Source organism: Platalea leucorodia, assembly GCF_965183815.1.
Source record: "Platalea leucorodia genome assembly, chromosome: 4".
NCBI lineage: Eukaryota > Metazoa > Chordata > Aves > Pelecaniformes > Threskiornithidae > Platalea > Platalea leucorodia.
The window spans coordinates 87416793-87435802 of NC_138826.1; the positions used below are offsets into that span (position 1 = coordinate 87416793).

Sequence of the window (19010 nt, forward strand, 5' to 3'; positions counted from 1 at the left end):
GACAGTTTTGATTAAACAGAGACTGATGACCTTTTAGCAGGTACCTGTAATTTGCTTGTTTAAATACAGCACCAGTAGTATATGAAAACTGAGAGCTAGGAATTAGTAGAAAAAGAAAAAAGTATCTGAGGAGAGTAGTGTTCTGAGCAGAAGACTATCTAGCAGTGACCTGTTGAATAAAGGGTGTGTAAGGCAAAGAGAAACTGTGTTGTGGCATGCTTTAATATTGTGAATACAGCTTTTAATGACGAACTATTCTGTCCTAGAGAAAAGAGAAAATGTGTAAGGGGGGGAAGAGATGGTTGAGCAGGAGGGGTCTGCAGAGCTGTAACACTGGCAGATGGAGACAGTACTTAAGCTGTCAGTTTTGATCATAGACATTACAGGGATTGAGAAACAGAAGAAATAAAGTAGAATAGCAGTAAAACCAGGTTGAGCACTTAGACAGAATAAAGCTTATAGAAATCCTGGGTCCCATTTTGCTAACATCCAGTGCATTTCTCTTTGCTCACTAAATGCAGGCTAGAAGGGCTAAAATATGTAGTGTTAGCAACTCGACAGTAACTTTTTATTATACAAATTGATTTCTGTACCGTTGAGGAATGAGGTTTGTAGGTGGTAATGCACTTTAGTCATAATGTTCATAGTTTGTGATTTCATTATTCTTAGCAAAATTAGACAGCTATAAAGTGGATTGATGTTTATAATTCAAATTCTACAGGTAATTCTTTTTTATTTGAGCTGCATTCCAAAATCTCAACATTCCAAAACCTTGGAACGGTTTTGTTCTACCATGCCTGCTAATCCTGGACTTGCACTGAGGTATGTAAAAATACATGTAATCAAGACAAACAGCTGGTTAACATAACTGCTGTTTTTTGTGCAAGACATGCATGATCTGCTTTCTGCTGCAAAAGTGAAACTCTTCCTCTATTATTGCATGTTGCTTGAGGCATATTGTGCCTTCTGACATCGTCTCAATCTTTCTTGTATTTGACAGGGTTCTGTTCTATCTACAGAAAGGTTATAATTATACAGGAATTAACTCTGCATTGTACATGATGAGTACAAATGGTCAAAATTAAGTGTGTAGAGAAACATCAGATATATATTAAAATCTTGTTGTTGCTTAATGTTCTATTAAAAGTATAGTTCCAGCATAAAACAAATAAAACTGGATACACCAGTGTATAACAGTGCTACTGTAAGGCTTAACTTGACATTTATTTAGCAAAGATAAACCATTCTTAATTTTGGAAGAAACCTTACGGGACACAAAAACAGTTAATGTAAGCATCGCACTGGTTCTTACTTGAACGGTATTTCAAAATGTACTCTTCCAGGATTAGAGAGTCCATGTTTTACCATATTCAGCTGCAATGAACTCATGAACATTTGATTGAATAATTTTGAAAAGTCCCCAAACACTTCCTGTTCATCATCAACAGTGACCCCAAAGAATTCAAAGCAAGACTTGAAATAAGTGTGTGTGGTTGGGGGCGTGGGGAGAGTATGACACACCTGCCTTTGGCACACGAAGTTGAATGGCTGCCTTTTAAACCAAGCTGCGATTCTGTCTAGATGGAACTTGCAGCTTCTTTAGACAGTGTTAATACTACATGAAATGGGGTGAGCAGAACTGACTGACGAGTATTTCCTAGCCTCATGATTCTAAAACTAATTAGCCTCCTTTCAAATACGTAGTTACCTTGTGCATGCTAAAAATGGATCTTGTAAAGTGCCAAGATGATATTTTCTCTCTGATTTTACACTTCTTAGTTATCCTCTGAAAGTGTATCTTAACTTTTTTGTTTTGTTTTGTTCTGAGAGCATGTTCAGTCAATATTGTATATGGTGGCTTGGTTTTTTCCTACTTGTAACTCTTGGCTCAGATTAAGTGTATTTTGTGTAATGTGTTCGTATCTTTGGATTGCTTTTCTGTTCCCAGTGATTAGAACAGTGTTCCTTTCTCATGAATGCCTTTTACAGACTGCTTCTGCGATACTGGGAGGAGAGCAATGTTCAGATTCTGAAACTGCAAGCCAAGATGTTTACATATAATATCCCAACATGCCTGGCCATCTGGAAAATGTAATGCAACAGTCAGTCATACATCTGTTTTCATAGATATTGCTTTTGTTTATAAGGTTTACATCACAAAGGTAAATCTGAAACGTCCTTCCAATTGGGCTTGTGCTGGAAGTCTCTCTTTCATTAGCTTATTGTTTAAACAGTAACTGTTTGTTACAACAGACAGAGGTACTGTCACTTCTTTAAAGAATTTCCCCGTTGGGGAAACTTACGTGAATGGATATTATGCAGATAAATATGAATGATGTATTTACAAGTTGCCTTTTTAATTCAACTATTGACTTCTGTCTCCCCCTCTCTACCCTCCCCTTTATATATCACAATAGCAGTAATCTCCATTATCCAGTGATGCTGAACTGATCTTTTTCTTCAGTGTTTGTTCATAATGGGGAACCACTGAAATGTCTTGCTCATGTAAGGTTGTTTTTAAAAATGGCTATTTTTATCTTTTCACTGTAGATTAACATCATTGGAAGTTAGTTTCTTCTCAAGGAATTTGTAATTCCATTCCACAGTCAGTATTCTGCCACTAATGGCTTTTAAAATAATTCAAGAATAAATATTTTCATATATTTCTTTTCCTCAGAGCCATTGCTGCCGAATGCTTTCTAATGGGACAAAGAGAAGTAAGTCAACACAGCTTACTAAAATGAGTAATTACAAAATTCTGTAAAACTTTTCGTACCTTGGCTTTATCCAAAGCAATGGTCATCTCATAAACCCAAGATATCTAGGTAGTTGAAATACTCTATGTATAAACACCGAAGCATTTGCCACAAGTGTAAGAAATATCTTTGGCAATCAAGGTAGAATGGATTATATCACGAGTACTTGTGTGTACTGTTTGTGTGTATCTTTCCCGTACTGGGGTGGCTGTATTCTTCTCCCACTTTTTTTTTTCTTTTTTAACTGGAGAGGAGATTGCTAGCACTTAAAATACAGTAGAGGGGAGGAAGGATTGTTGTGCTGGAAGGTGCTAATGACTGTCTTTACTAGTAGTTGGAAGGGTGGGTCTGCCAAGCCAATCTATGTTGACAGTTTGAGTAGTTCCCGACCCCACCAAAGACATCAGTTCTTTCTCTTCAAAAATAAACAAGTTTACTCATTAGTACTTTGGGAAGGGAAATATTTTTATCACTTTGTATACAAATACAAGAGGTTTTTGGCACAGCAACTGAGTGACTTTTCAGTTCAAACAGAATGGATCTTCCTGATATTGTTGCTGTCACCTTCAAAATATTCTTCTGCCTGTGGAAAGATGCTGTGTGTTGGGGGGATCATGAGGCCCTGGGTTTGTGACTCACCACTTGTTTGTGGTGTTTCTGAGCTACTTCTCTACTGTATCTTGTTCTGTGTCACTCGTGGCTGATTCTCAGCATCCTTCTTTTCTGTCAGTAGTCTGTCTTTTGAAACAGTATTAAAGCTTTAACTGATCCATAATGGGTAGCATGGCTATTGTTAGACTCACATATGAAATCTTTTCTTTCCTTTTTTTACTGTCTCCTAGAATGTTTATAAAGACCACCCCCCAAGCAGACAGTTACTTGGTTTGTAAGATCAAATAGTTCAAAGTCAGGAGATATCAAAGGCATGGTTGCCTATTCAACCTTAATTCTGTCTCCGTGTTGATGGTTTGGTGTAATCTGTAATTAGTCACAGATCCCTGCTTCAGTCATTGTATTAGGTGGACTATACTGTAAGGCACTCTGTAGTGAGGCTGGTGACTTAAAAGATCCCTGCTTTGGTTAGAAAGTTAGAAAAATAGACTTCAAATGAATCAAAAAGAGGGTCCTTAAAGAAAATGAACCAATTAGAATGAAGGCATATGTGAAACATTGCAGCTGGATTACACCCAGAAGAAATCTTGTGGTTTTCTTCTGCAACCACCTGACTAACTATACGGTGTGGAGTAAAATCACTGAAGTAGGCACATGCAGTGCAGTTGAGTTTTTTTGGGGGGGTGCTTAGTTTGGGATGTAGTGAGCACTTAAAACTGTTTATGCAAATCAGTGACTGTTCCAGATAACTGGATTTTCTAGTAAACAAGTAGGATAATGTTTTAAAATTGAATTGTGATTCAGATTCTGGATTTCCTGTTCCTGGAGAACCTGTCATTTATTCCCTTCAGCAGGTCACGTTAAGGTTTGCTAAAAGAATATAAAAATGGGTATGAGTATTGAAAATGCCAACAAATACCTCCCCTAATGACTCTCTGATTAAAGTTCGTACTTCAGATACCAGTAGTTGGAGACTTGAGTAAATACTTGCACTAAAAATTTTGGTCCTCTATTTCCAACCATAAAATGGTAAAACCGTTTTTCCTTTTTAGACAGTTGCAAAGGCACATACTGATTGCTAAAGCACAGACAGATAGATGCTGAAGGAAAAAAGCCTATGAAACAGTTATTTTCATTGCAGGGTTGGGATGGTATGCAATAAGCAAGACCTTGAGACTACATATTGAGTGGTGAAAAAGAAATATTCAGTAAGCTGCTTCATTCCCTGATCGTGTTCCATCTTGTGCAATGAATGAGGCAAGAGTCTTGTGAAGAAAAACAGAATGTCCTCATGTAATTAATCATGTGCATACAAGGGTCAGAATTAAGGTCAGACATAAACTTGCCTTTGCTTTTAGTAGCTATTTAATGCTTGACTTTGAAACTTTTTTAAAAACGATTTTAAAAATTATTGCAAGAGATTTTTGTGCTTCAAATCACTCATTTTGAGTGCACGAGTTGATGCTGACTTTTAATACTTGTTTTTGTTTTACAGGTCCATCATTTATATCAGAGAGCCCTTCAGAAGTTACCTCTATGTGCAACACTGTGGAAAGATGTAATGTTTTCTCCTTATGATTCAGTTTGAGGTTTCATATAAATTTTCTGCATATCCCATATCCATAGATGTGGTGATGCTCAAGCTGTGGCTAAATCTTATATCTGCTTCCCCATCTCTTACAGCAACTCTTGTTTGAAGCATCAGGAGGAGGTAAAACTGATAACCTGAGAAAACTAGTTTCCAAGTGCCAAGAGGTTGGAGTCAGCCTAGATGAGCTTTTAAATTTAAACACTTACAGAACAGAAAGCAAGAATCACTGAACGCTGGGTACGGTCAGCCATAAGTCCTATTAAATGCCAAAATCAGTTGAATGATTCTTCAGGCTGATCCATGCCTAAGATCTGTGTAAGGCAGATGAGTATTGCTGAGCATATCGAGTCTCCAATCTGCTTTCCTTGAACCTGGAAGCAATTAACATGACCCTCCTCTGGAAAAATGAACTCCCTGTCTGGCCTTGCTTCTGGGCCCTGCCAGATTCTCATAACGTCATCTACGTAAGTATAGTTAATCAAAATGACAGACATTATTTTTTTATGTTTTCTTTTTATTTTCTGTTTTCTTTGTTTTGCTGTTCCTGATTCACTTGACACTCTCGCTGATGCCTGAGAGATCTGTGTTTGGGATTAATTTACTGGGCTGTGTTTACAGTAAAAAGCAAGTAGTCCATTTTGGGTTTTTCCTTTTTTAAACCTTTTTTGAGACTTTTTCATTACAGGATTTAAAACAAAAGCAGCCGCTCTTAAGGAAAGTGTAACTGCCGTGGCCACAAGTATGCTTCTTGCACTTGAAGGCTCTAAGAGGGTTGCTTACTGCCCTTTTCTGCATTGGACTCACGGCAGAGACTATTAAACTTGAAGATTAAAGAAACTATTGCAAATGCCAGTGCATCAGAACCTAAGAGTGGTCAATTATGTGCAATTTTTTGTAAAGAAATTTTAATTTATAATAAAGTTTAACAGTTTAAAGAAAGTTAATATGGATCTGTTTTGTACTGGTACTACCCTGTAGTATTACAGGTGTTTTTACAGAGATACTTTCAATACAAGCTGACCTTTTTAAAAAAAAAAAAAAAAATCCGTTGTCTTTTGTTATTTTGATCAAAAGGTAGGCGAATGTGGTTGAGCTACCTATTGTGGATGTAGAATAACTACATCTCAATGGGTTTTTTCCTCGTCTTGCCTCAGGTACACAGATGTTCGTCCCCTAGCAACTATTCCTGTCAATAATACCACTTCAGTAATGGAAAGTACATTTTATATCTTGTCCTTTTCACCTTTAATGAAATGAGGCCCGTTTCCAAAGTCACTGCATGTACATTGCAGAGGGATACTGTCAGCCCACCGAACCAGTGATGGGGCTGTTCACGTCAGGTTGGCTTTCCACCTGTTTTTCCATCTGTGCCAAATCATATGAAAAGTACCTTTTGCGTAGGTGATTTCTGAAGATGCCATGAAGACAGCGAACGAGTGGTCTTCGTGTTTGAGAATGAGGCAAAGTGGTTTGTGACATACAACTTCCAGTAACTTTCAAAACCCGTACTTCATCTGAAGTTACACATGAAAAGTGGGAAATACTGGTTTACATCTAGGGGAATGGAGGGGGATTCTGCACCTTAAGTTCTTTTAGACAGCTCTTATATTTAAGCATGTATTATAAAATCAGTAAAACTTCAAATACCCACTTTAATGGCTAGGTTTTCCTGCAGACTACAGAACCGGTATTAGAAAAGCTGATTCAAACCTATTCTTCATTGTAGTAGAGTGTGTCTTGATTTCTTCGAACTTATGTGGTACAGCTCAGAATGAAAAAGATGTAGACCATAAAAGTGCAGTACTTTTTTTTTTTTATTAAAAAACCCTTAACTATGGTAAATGCTGGCTTACACACATTGCCCAAATATTTTTTTCAAAATTTGTCTTTACAACTTTGCCAATAAACGGTTGATACTTTTTTCTGCAGCAACACCTAAACACCTGCCGTATTTATTTTAGTAGGATACCATTTTACCTATTCCGCTGTTAAAAATAGAATAGCTTAACACTGTCAAGGTTTACAGCACTTTTAATGCTGTCTTATACATGCCCTAGCTTAGGCTTGTCTTACACTTAGGACTGTTAACTTTGTTACCTTTCTTGCCTTGCTGTGCAGCGACTTTATAAAAAAAGGCCTAGTGTCTCTTTCTAAGGAGACCTTTAAGCTTTAAATTTTCATCAAGGATTAATCATAGGTACTCTGCCTTAATGGCTTCTCACATACTTGGAGATAAGGGGAGGGGGAACCAAAACCCCACAATGTTCTGTCTTCCATGGCCTTAATCCATATTTTTTTAATTAAGATATTCCCAGTTTATATGTGGCCTTTTGGCCCAATTTTGCTTGGCTTGATGGTACGTGAAAGTGGCTGATCATAATGGGAATTGTTCATTTAGGAGCTGGAATGAAGAAGTAAGAGGAAGCTGTATAGTTGTTAGAGCGGCGCAAGCGCTTTTTTTCACCAGGCCAGAAACAAAATGCGCCGGTGGGTAATGTAGGACGGCACAGGTCTGCAGTTACCATCGCATCCTTTCCCTGCCTGGCGTGCTGGTGTTCACCAAGAGGGCGTTCCATATAAGAAACAAACAAGGTGGTTTCTTTCTGTCATTTGTCAAACTTAATTAATCACCAGGAAGAATAAAATTTAACCAAGGGTATTGAATTAATCTACATATTCGTCTTTTAAATTACTGATCTCTCCTGAGGACTTCGGTTCTACAAGAAATAAATTTTGGATTACAGGCTATAGTGGTGAATAACTGGCTTAAGGTAGTCTTAACCTTTCTGAGATAACTGACACTTGTCTTTTCCTGTAATTTTTTTTTAAGTTTTGGGATAAGAAATAGTATTTTTCTGCAAGACACATTCTCTTTTCACTGGGTTCAAGGATGAGCCTATTCATTCTTCTAGGCCCGTTGGTTAATTGCATTTTATACAGCAATATTTATGGGGAATTAGCAACTCTTAAAAGCAGATGTGGATTCCCTTTCATATTCTGCAGGCCCTGTTTCAGGTGAAAGACTTGAAAACTCGTAGTGCGTGTTTTGTGTTTATATATAAAACTTAAAAAAGAATTTTCAGTGTCACAGGAATGTTTCCTAAAATGAATGAGTGAGCAGGTTTACCTGATCTCGATAGCAGCAGAGGTATGAACCTTTTAAGAGAGGCAGGAAGAGACTGGCAAACTGAAGAGCTGCGATGCAGGTGTAGAGGAAGCTGAGAACGTGAAGACGCAAAATGGAAAAGACGGCTTCAATTAGAGAAGAGCAGTAGGTAAACTTCAACAGTACTGTAACAGCAGGACGCCATCAGCGGGCTACAGATGCCGGCTGGGCACCTCTGGTTCTGCTGCTGAGCTTTCGGAAGCCTCGGAAGAGCGCCCTAGTCTCGCAAGAAGCTTGATGCGTCTGCCCAGCTTGCTACTAGCTTTAGCTGTTGGCAGCCGCCCTGCTGCCTCCTCCAAGTCTTGGTGTTCTCCTGAACACGGGGGACAGCTGGTGCTCTCACATTCCTACAGTTAGAGGTCACTGCCTGGGGCCTACTTGACCATCTGTAAAAAGCCAGGGTTCTCACACTGTGACTTCCAAACTGTTCTTTTCTGTGCTTCTAGAAATAACTTGTTTTCATTGAATCATATTAATTTCACTTTGATCGTGCTGCTTGTGTTTGGGGGCCCTTGCACCTCCTGTTATCCAAAGTGTAAAAATGAGAAAAGCCTCAAACTGTTCTTATTGCCTGGGATTGTGAGGCAGAACCCTGGGCTGCCTGTTTCCCTTTACTTATGCGATTCTCCACCTGCAAGCTGCTTAAACTTCTGCAAGGGGAAAGGAGAAAGGGAAGAGTAAGTCAAATGAAAAAAAAACAGAAAGAAAGATCACACTAGGAGCTATCTTCTTGTAAAGAACATAGGGAGCATCTACTCCTTGACTTCAGGCATCATTCCTGACAGCTTTTTTTTAGCAGTGCACATTCTAAGGTTCCTCATAGCTTCAATTCCACTCTTCAGTTTTTCTTAGAGCGAAGCATTGCCAGATGTATGAGTTATCCCCACCTCTTCTCTGTTTCACTTTTTTGAGGTCCCTCTGAACGACTGGCTTTGCTCTGAGCTTGAGGCTGCTTCTGAGCCCTTACTTCTGGGATTCAGAAAAGAAGGAATTTTTCTCCAAGGTTTTAACGGATCAGTGTCTCAAAGCTAAGCAGCCTTCAACTATGAAAGCAGACCCACCAACAGACAGGATTTTTACCCAATTAAAACATGCTTCTTCCTGTTCATCCATGCTGACAATTAATAGCCTGCTACCTTTGTTTTTTGGAGTACTGATTTATATCGAGACTACAAGAAGTGTTAGAGCTGTCCATCATAACCTGACCAGTACTTACAAGCGTAAGTGGATGATGGTATTTGATATTAAAGATTTCATAGCCGATTTCTCGTATCTGACAGCCCACTTAACAGCCACTGTGATGTCCCTCTCATACCAAGGTAGGTGTCTGTAAGGAAGCTAGACTTGCAGGAGTATGTGAGGGGAAGATGCAGAGTTCTTCTGTGGACAACAGTCATGGGATGTGGTATGCCATCCTCAGAGAAGCTGATGAAGTACGGACTGGATGAGCAGACAGTGAGGTAAACTGAAAGCGGGCTCAACAGCTGGGTCTAGAGGGTGGTGATCAGTGGTACAAAGTCTAGTTGGAGGTCAGGCACTAGTGGTGTACCCCAGGGGTCAATGCTGGGTCCAGTCCCGTTTAACATCTTCATTAATGATCTGGATGATGGGGCAGGGTGTACCCACAGCACATTTGCTGCTGACAGAAAATTGTGAGGAGTGACTGATATGCCAGAGGGTCATGCTGCCATCCAGACAGACCTCGTCAGGCTGGAGAAACGGGCTGACGGGAACCTCATGAAGTTCAACAACGGGAAGTGCAAAGTCCTGTGCCTGGGGAGAAATAACCCCAGGCACCAGTACAGGCTGGAAAGCAGCTTTGTAGAAAAGGACCTGGGGGTCCTGGTCGACATCAAGTTGAACATGAGCCAACAACGTTCCCCTGTGGCAAAGGCAGCCAACAGCCTCCTGTACTCCGTTAGGAAGAGCATTGCCTTCAAGGGAGGTGATCCTTCTCCTCAGCACTGATGAGGCCACACCTGGAGTGATGTGTCCAGCTCTGGCTCCCCAGTACAAGAGAGGTATGGAGTTACTGGAGAGCCCACTAAATGGCCACAAAGATAATTAAGGGACTGGGCACCTCACATATAAGGAAAGGCTGCGAGAGCTGGGACTCTTCAGCCTGAAGAAGGCTGAGGGGAAGATCTTATCAACGTATACAAAAGGAGGGAGTAAAGAGGATGGAGCCAAGCTCTTCTTAGTGGTGCCTAGTGACAGGACTAGAAGCAATGGGCACAAACTGAAACATAGGAGGTTTCGGCTGAATATCAGGAAATACTTTTTTTACTGCGAAATTGTCCGAGCACTGGCACAAATTGGCCAGAGAGGTGGTGGAGTCTCCATCCTTGAAGACATTCAAAAGCTGTCTGGATGTGGTTCTGGGCAACTGGCTCTAGGTGGCCCTGCTTGAGCAGGGGGTTGGACCAGATGACCTCCAGAGGCCCGTTCCAGCCTGATTCTGTCATGTTCCTGGTGTACACTAAATCTGTGCTTTCTCCACTTTTGTCTAATCAGCTGCACCTGGCCCCTAATTGCCTTCATGCTCCTTTAGTCAAGGGCAAAAAGCATGGAGCTAGGCCAGCAGTCTAGGTTCTTTCCTACCATCCCTGGCTGAGACAGAGCTGTGAGCATGTGATCTTTTGTGCTTGACTAACTTTGTTTGTTAATACTTCTTGTCTTAGTGTATACAGTAGCTTAAGAGCTAGCTATGGACTTTATAGAGTTTCTTTAGTGCTTTTATTGAGGTGTTCTCCCGCTGCACACCCTTTGTTTTATATAGTCAGTACAGGGATTGCAGTTACTGATGATAGAGAGTTCCTTTCCAGCTTTATTCTTCCTGGAGGTAACCATGGCCTTCAATGGAAGATCTGTTTTAGGTTTTGTTTAGGTGATTGGCAGAATCAAAAAATTAATGGTTAATTTAAACTAAGACTAAGGATGCTTGTTGATCTTGTACAGCAGGTGGTTGAGACCGTGCCTCAGCTCTGTGAGGGTCAGGTGTAGAATTGGCTTGCTCTCAAAATCCTTCAGGCATATTCCTTGTGCACCTGTGCTGGTGCTGCCCTCGGTGCTCATTAACTGCTACTCCAAGGAGCAGCTGGCTTCTCAAAGGGACAATATCCCACCAAACATTAGAAATTCACATACTCTTCAGAGGACCTAAGTGAAAAGGGGCGGTGAAAACTTCCACATCCTCCAGCTTTCCTGAAGAGCACAATACAGCTCAAGCCCCTGTACATTCATTGCTCTGAGGTACTGTCCTGTACTGTACATACCATGTCCAGCGGGGTGCTGGGAACCAATTCCACAGCACCCAAGAGTGAGATTGTGTTGGTAATGAAAGACTGGGTGCACTTCTGTCTGATCAGGAAGCACTGGCCCCTTTTTTTCCTCCAGACTTTTACTATAATTGTCACCAAAAATCTTACCCAGCCTTGAAGATTCTCTGTAATTATCACCTAAGGCCTGGGATTAAAATCCTTTGAAGGATTTATCATTGTTTTCCAGTCTTAAGGGGCTGAACAACAACTACGTGGTGAGAAACAAATCCAATGAGAAATAGCAGAGGTCTTCCTTGCTGCCATTTCGTCCTCATTCTGCCAGTTCTTCATCTGCTGATGATAACCTTTTACTCTAGCATTTGCTAAATATAATAGCCAAATCTCTGTAAGCAGATGTCAAAGTAGTCTGAAACTTTTGTCTAGTCTTCAGCCTTTACTGCTGGAAAGACTATCCATGCCAGACAAAATTTGCTGGAATTTCCATGCTGCCTGTTGCTGATGGCATAATCTGTATTTATCTGAGAAAACTGATGAACTACCTAGCATCCTATTTTATTTTTTTAAAAAAGAACATACTCACATCTATATTTTGCTTACTAACTGTAGCAAATTGAACACTCCCCCTTCACCCCCTTGCCCCAAACTCTAGGTATGTAGCAAGTGTCAAAGGAAGCCTGAGACAAGCAGAAGTGATCGCACTTGGAGCACTCTTGAGCTGGACTGTTTTAAAATTGCAAACCATGACTGGTACAGAGCTGCAGTTATTGATGACTGCAGTTATCTCAGTAGAGTTAATGATCACGAACAAGTTTCTCCTAGCGATGTAAGGATAGCAACGCACAGATGAGTTGAAATTTCCTTGATCAATGAAAATTCACTTGTAACATGTTTGAGGAAGCAACTGATGGTCCCGATGTGGCCTTAAGATATATAAACTCTTCATTGTCACTGCAGTTGCTGTCACGGTTGTACTCTTCAAAATCTGAAAGCTGCAAATCTCTAGAGAAATTCTCCCCTCTGAGATACGCGCTCACACGATGATTAAAACGGAGGAGCCCTTCGCTCAGACGGAACTACCAGAGACTCTGGCCTGCTTGAGGAGTGATAGGAAACATGCACCATAAACAGGCAGTAATCACAGAAAGTTGCCCCTTGGAAGCAGGTAAATTATCAATGAAGGAAGAAAATCATCACAAAATAAAAATCTCCTCCTTGAGAAGCTGGTTTTTCTGTGTTCCTGAGAACCACTTGGTCTGGCCCTCTGTTAGTACTTCTGCTCTTTTTTAGCAAATTTGGACATTGCCTGGTTTTATTTTTCCTTTGGTCCATAAAGAAGACCACCATCATCAAAACAGATTATATTTATCAAGTTCTGATAGAAGGAAAAAAACCTAATTCTCGACTTGCCCACCACTAGATCTGTGGGATGGGTTCGTGTCCCTGAGGCTCCAGAACGCTAATGGACCTGCATCTCTCCTTAAGCTGGTCAGGCCCTGACTGAGCCCCTTCCTCTTCACAGGTAATTTGAGTTCATGTCCCATGAAATGTCATTCAGAATTACAGGGCAACGAAGTTTCTGTTTTACGTGAATAAATGAGAACTCTGATCGCCCAAATGTACGTCATGGAACAATTCAGCTGAGGGATGAGTGCATCAGTCATCTGATCAGCTTTTTAGGATTATGAGCAGACTTCTTCCATGTGAACATGGAAAAACAATCTGATTAATACTGTAATTTCTCCCCATATATCTTTGGATTTCAAATATAAGGTTCCCAAGTGATGGTCAGGTAGTCAAACCAACTGCAAACCCATTGCCCTTTGCAATTTGATGTTGCCTGACTCTGGTCACATCCCTGCTAGATAGCTTTCTGTGCTTTGGTTTTTGTCATTTTTTTCCCCATGGTAGCCATTAGCTTCCTGAACTGTTGTGGAACAAAGTGAACTCCGTCCTCTTGGTTTGAAGGACACCATTTGTGTATCCACAGCCTGTTTTATTGACATTGATTTTGGTGGGATAGGGAGAATGTATGGTATTAACATTGTTTTAGGAATACAGAATTTTTAACAACCTGCATGTAATCAAGCCCATTTATGTTTATGGAGTTTCCTTGAGGTTGTTTCTTAAAACCTAGCTTTCAGCATCTGGCTAATAAAGTAATTTATTTCCTTGGTGCTGGCAATCTCAAAAGGAAATAATCTGAATAATTTTGCTAGATGCCACGTCACATCTTGGCAGCTGAAAGATTTCAAAGGCAGTTTCTAAGTAAGTGAGTTGAATGTAAGCATCTATGTCTTGGCAGTATTTAGTTACAAGATAATAAATTTGTGGGTTATGTATCCAATGAAAAGACTGTTAGTTTGACTATCTATCTCTGCCTACTTTATCTATCTAACATATAAGACATTCTAGTTATATCTCTGTTCTGTAATGGGAGTGTAACTGTAGATGTGGTGATGCTCCTAAGTAGCTTGGATAGAGTACAAACAAAGATGGAGCAGCATTGACTTCAAAATTTTTCAGCATCTTTCAAATCCTTTAGAAATTTGAAGTAGGTTACTGAGGTAGCTATAGTGCATAGAAATAGATGGAGCTGGATCTTACCCGAGGAACCTAGACTAAAACCAGCAGGTGTCCTTACACGTCCTGCCATTTCACCTGAGACTGGGGGTCATCCTACCGTTGGTTTTAGGGAGCGGTCGGGAATGAGAGGAGCGCAGGAAAGGTCTGTTTTCCAGAGTCGGTCAGTATTTCATGCCAGGGGATATCTGTTGCTCTGAAGAGCAGAGCAGGGGTGTTAGCTTATCCTTATCTGTAAGGTGGCTTAATGTTTGCAAGGACCCCAAGATCAAAATTTGGCTTAAAAGAGGATATAGACGTTAACTGCTACTTTTCTTTTTTATTGCATACTACTATTTCTTGTTGTCCTACACGAGTAGCAGATAATAAAGCAGAGTATGGCTTGTAACTGAAACTTAAGCTTGTAAAATTGTTGGCAATGAATTATCTATGTCTCTGTTTGCTCTCTGTTAATGGGAACATAAAATCTGATCATAAAGTTTGCGGTGCTGCACCTGGGGTACTGCGCCGAAGTGACCGTATCATGGCCCGGTAAAATGTTGACACAGAGTAAGCAGGAAGAAGCCTTTCAGTGCAGGCAGCAGGGCCTGAGGGAGCAGAAAACAGCATAGAAAATACAGTGATGCTGCCACATAAGTGACTTGCTTCTTCAGAGAGCTGAGCTGGGGAAAACTCCGCATCTTTGAAAAAGGGAATGATTTTTAACTAATTTCTCACTGCTACCACAGCATGTGATGGCCACAGGTGATCTGTGAGGAATATTTGCTCTTTGAGATGCTAATCCTCATTGATTTCTATGTCTGCTTTTTATTTTCATGACAACTGTCAATCTGGCTCTCATTTGCGACCCTTGTAGTTAGGTCAGTCCCTTTTCTTGTCAGTTTGATAAAACTATGTGGCTGAGGAAAGGTGGCTGGGGAACTTCTAAGTATACGTCTCGAGGGCAACGAAGTTTTCTCTTGTATTGACCAGAGTTAATACAGCATGAGTAGGAAGGCAGAAGAACTGCTCCTACAATCTAGCATGAGGAAGTCTTAGTTACGATGATGTGATGCGGGAATAGCCCATATTTTTCAGTCCCTGGCCCCTGTAATCACATCTGCCTTTCCCATCAGCTTTCAGCTTTCCCTCCTGAGGTTTCCTTCTCCCTCTGAATCTTCCTGTGAACTTTCTTTCTCTTCCAGGTGAGATGTTAAGGCACCTTTTTCTGCCAGGAGTGGTTGGATAGTTTTTGGTAGGAAGGTCACCACCAAGACCTGCACTGTTCAGATCGCTGTACGGTCAAGAAAAGTCAAACTTTGTCCAATCTCTTGTTGGGACAGCAGGAAGGAGTGGCAGTGCATTCCTTACATGGCCCTAGATAGACCAACAAGACTGAAGCATGCTTTCAAAATGGCAGTGGCTCTAAACTGTGTGATTACAGGTACGATACCATCATTCCTGTAAAGTGATGGATGGAGATCAAGTAAAAATCTGCCTACACAGAGGACAAACCGAGTGGTTTAAAAAATGATATTCACAAAAGTCTTAAGATAGCGGAGGCTATGCCTAAAGACAGCAGTGCAGGGTATGCTGAAGGTTTGATGACGGATGCGGAGATGGTGTACAACAAGACCAGATTCTGTGGCAGATGCATACTCCAGTACTGTGTGGACAGCACAGACACCTCTTTGCCTCCTAAGCCAAAGTCTCCAATAGAAGGCAGTGGGCAGAGGCCTCTGATGTACCTGGGTACTCTGAGGCCCTCGTTAAAGAATTGGAGTTAGGCTCCCTACTGGAATGATTCTCTTAGAGGAGCCTGAGTCTCCATGTTACTACAGAAAGAGCCTGGAGAAGTCACCATCCATGCCTCAAACTAGCCTTTGGCATCACCAGTCAATAGGACAGTCTATGCTGCCTTTGGGAGGAGCACCCAGTACAGACTCAGAAACCTACGATAAACTTCAGAGTATATAGACCAGGGCTTTGAGACACATGTGCTACACTGGGAACAGTCATTCACAACAGCATTCGGCATTCCCTGTCCACCGACGAGGGCTCAGCCTATTTGCAGAAGATAATGTGCTTTTTATTATCCAGAGGATTTTGTTGGTCTTTGTGGTGCATTCATTCCCTGTTGGCCTGAAACCAAAGGTTTTCATGGTGTGTCACTGTGCTCCTTACAGCACAAATATATGATAAAAGCACTGTTGACTATACAAGGCACTAACTGGAAGAATATTGTGTAGACATGTATTTTCTTTGAGCAGAAGTTGGATAATATCATAAAAGCAAGCACAGGTTGGTGACAGTAATTCTCTCTGAGAAAGGGTTAGGCTTTTTCTTTTTTTTCCTTTCTTCCCCCTGCCCCCGGATACAGAAAAAAGAGGCAGGACTCTCGTGCCCTTAAAACATTTTTCAGCCAGCCACCCATGGCATATTTTCCACTAAATTGTCAGAAGCCATACGTAGGAGACTTGGATAAAGTCAAAGACTGAATTATGGGCAACAGTCTTGTTTAGACTGCAAAGAACTTCTGCTCCTTGTTTTTATAGTGGGTCTGGTTGCTCCAGCTGAGCAGTGTCCAGGGGACGAGCCTGTGGCGCTTGTGCACCAACTCTGAACGGCGTAGTTTTGACTCGATAAGCGGGAAGTCCCGCTTCCACGTGTTTTCTGGTTGTAAAGCCCCGGTATAATCTGACGGATTGTCTGGAGAATAGTGTGGAGAGATAAAGATATCGCACCATAAATAATATCAGTGGTTTTATAATTGCATGATGGGAGATAGGAAAACAACCATTTGAATTAATCTCTAAGGCAAAAAGTCAATGTTTTTGTCTGAAATCAGCACGTGAGTGGGTCAGTGTCTGTAAAGTGCCAATGAACACAAAGCCTGTGCTTTTATCACTTGTTCAGCGTAATCCTTCCAGAGTGCTATGTGGAGTTGTTTTTGAAGGCCCTGTGCCAGGGCTTTATCAGATCAACCTAGATCAAAGGTTATGCTTGATTATTGTATTTGTATATCTTTCTGCCTTTTTTTCTGTCCAATTCTACTAAGCAGTCCAGAGGTTTTAAATTATGAAAAGTGTTTGTTGAAATGGAGCAATGAAAACTGTTTCAGCCTGGCCTTCTCTCGCCCAACATGTGTATGGGTAGAGAACACGGAGGTACAACGCTGCGACCTGAGTCCCTCTATTGTACACACTCTGATTTCTGATGTGGTGGAAGTCCTAAATCATAACTGGGACAAATGGCTGCATAGAGAATTGTCCACAGAAACTTGGAGTCAAGAAGCCTTGATCCAGTCACAAAGCACTTGCTGATGGGCTACTGGACCTTATCCAAAATTGGTTTTTGTGTTTGCTAGATCACAGGCAATTGGACAATGGAGTGGGCTGGGAAGTCTCTAAGCAAAATCAGAAATTGACCCAGTTGCTTCAGGTACAGTGCTTCCAGGTCTGCCGGACACACTGATAGGATGCTAAGCCTAAACCCTGGATGCTATCCCTCTGAACCATCTGATTTGCGCCAGAAACTCCAGAAACGTTGGTTGTATTAGTGTGATTGGGCAAGATTTGGACTCAAGCACAGGCTAACAGTTCAACATGCTGTTAGCAGGCTACCTGGCATGGTTTTGGCCCATGCAGCGTCTGTCGCAGGTATTGTTTGGTGAATTAATGTGGACCAGACACTGTTCCCAATATGGTTTATGGACAAGACCGCTCTATTTTGAGGGAAAGAGGGATTGGAAGGAGTGTAAGCATGTAGACCTGGATTATGCCCTGAGGGCAGAGAATAGCCCCAGACTGTTTAATTCACAGTACAGACGTAGCCACTGCATCCAGAGGCATGAGCCAGGTTGTGTGCTGGTACTCTAGAGCCAGAGGAGCTCATAGAGCCAAGCACAGTGACCAGAGCCTCCTGGCTTTTTGCTGGGTGGAGCTGGGATCCTCGAAGTCCTGAGTGCCCAAACTGGTGAAGATGGAATCCTGACACCTTTTCCTGGAGGCAGCAAGAAGTAGCAGCTGGGCTGCTGGCACTGCCTGAGTGCTTCCAGCTGAAGCCTTCCAGTGCAGCTCACATCTCTTTTCCTCCAGGTCCCCTGAACCAGCATGAAATGTCAACCTTCTCAGGACTGTAGTGATTAAAGAACAAGTATGTAAACAGTTATGCAGGGTGAAAGAGGGCATGCTTTCCTAATAAAATGATTATTTTTCTATATAGCTTATAGAAACTGTGGTGGTGGTGGCAATGAAGATCCCAATTTGACTGAGCAGTCAAATGTGTGCAGATTGTGGTACGTTCTAGGACATTTTCGCTTTTGAGGAGTGTAAGTCTCTCGTCATACATGCCTGCCGTAATTTGCCCACCTGTACACTTGCTGGGCTGCAGTATTTAGGTTGCGCGCGTACTGACCGTTTTCTTGGCTTCTCCAGCACGCTTTCTAATGTCCCACCTGCCTTACGATTTTGGAATTGGGAACTGAAACACTTCAACAGGTTCAGGACATCCCTGTCCCATCTCCAGCCTTCCAAATACTTTGGCTTTAAAGCTTACCTTTTTAGATAGCTGAAGCAAACGGGAACATGTGCTTTTTATAGACTAATAAATGCATAAATAGGAACAAAAGTAACTCCCAATACACTTAGTTTCTTTGATATCCTGACCGCTCTTCTGTACAGACAGGAGAGTCCTCTGTGCATGATTTCCTAGTCCCTGTTTTCCCACAACTGCTGGGTTTGGGTCTGTTTTCTATGCCTTTGGCTTTTCTGCTATCGTTTTCCTCAGTGTGGCTGATGAGATACTTTTCTCTTACAATGCTGGAGCCCTTTGATCAGTTTTATCAGTTGATCTCTTCATTGATTATTTCCTTTCTGCAGTTCAGTGTGTTTTGCCATGACTGGCAATCATCTTGCTGATCAAGGATGCTGCGTTTCAGATGGAAAACCATTGAAGCCTAAGGGCTCCCATTGCCAGCCTTGTGCCCATCTCCACCCCCCGATCCATCCCCCGTGGGAGAGCCTGGGAGCATCCCTTCTGCCAGA

The 19010-nt window shown here is 41.5% G+C and overlaps 1 protein-coding gene across 11 annotated transcripts in view; it reads left to right on the top strand.

Annotated features, from left to right (window-relative positions):
- Positions 1–18204, top strand: part of ZFC3H1 (zinc finger C3H1-type containing) — a 55473-nt gene extending 37269 nt beyond the window's left edge. For 3 of the 11 annotated variants that reach the window (XM_082310779.1, XM_082310786.1, XM_082310784.1), the window contains 5 exons: positions 722–822; positions 1990–2091; positions 2678–2717; positions 4864–4926; positions 5052–5888. In XM_082310779.1, coding sequence (XP_082166905.1) covers positions 722–822; positions 1990–2091; positions 2678–2717; positions 4864–4926; positions 5052–5189 — 444 coding nt within the window. In that variant the 3' untranslated portion in view covers positions 5190–5888. The other 8 variants (XR_014228065.1, XR_014228066.1, XM_082310783.1 and 5 more) reach the window with 8 other exon arrangements.
- The last annotated feature ends 806 nt before the right edge of the window (positions 18205–19010 follow it).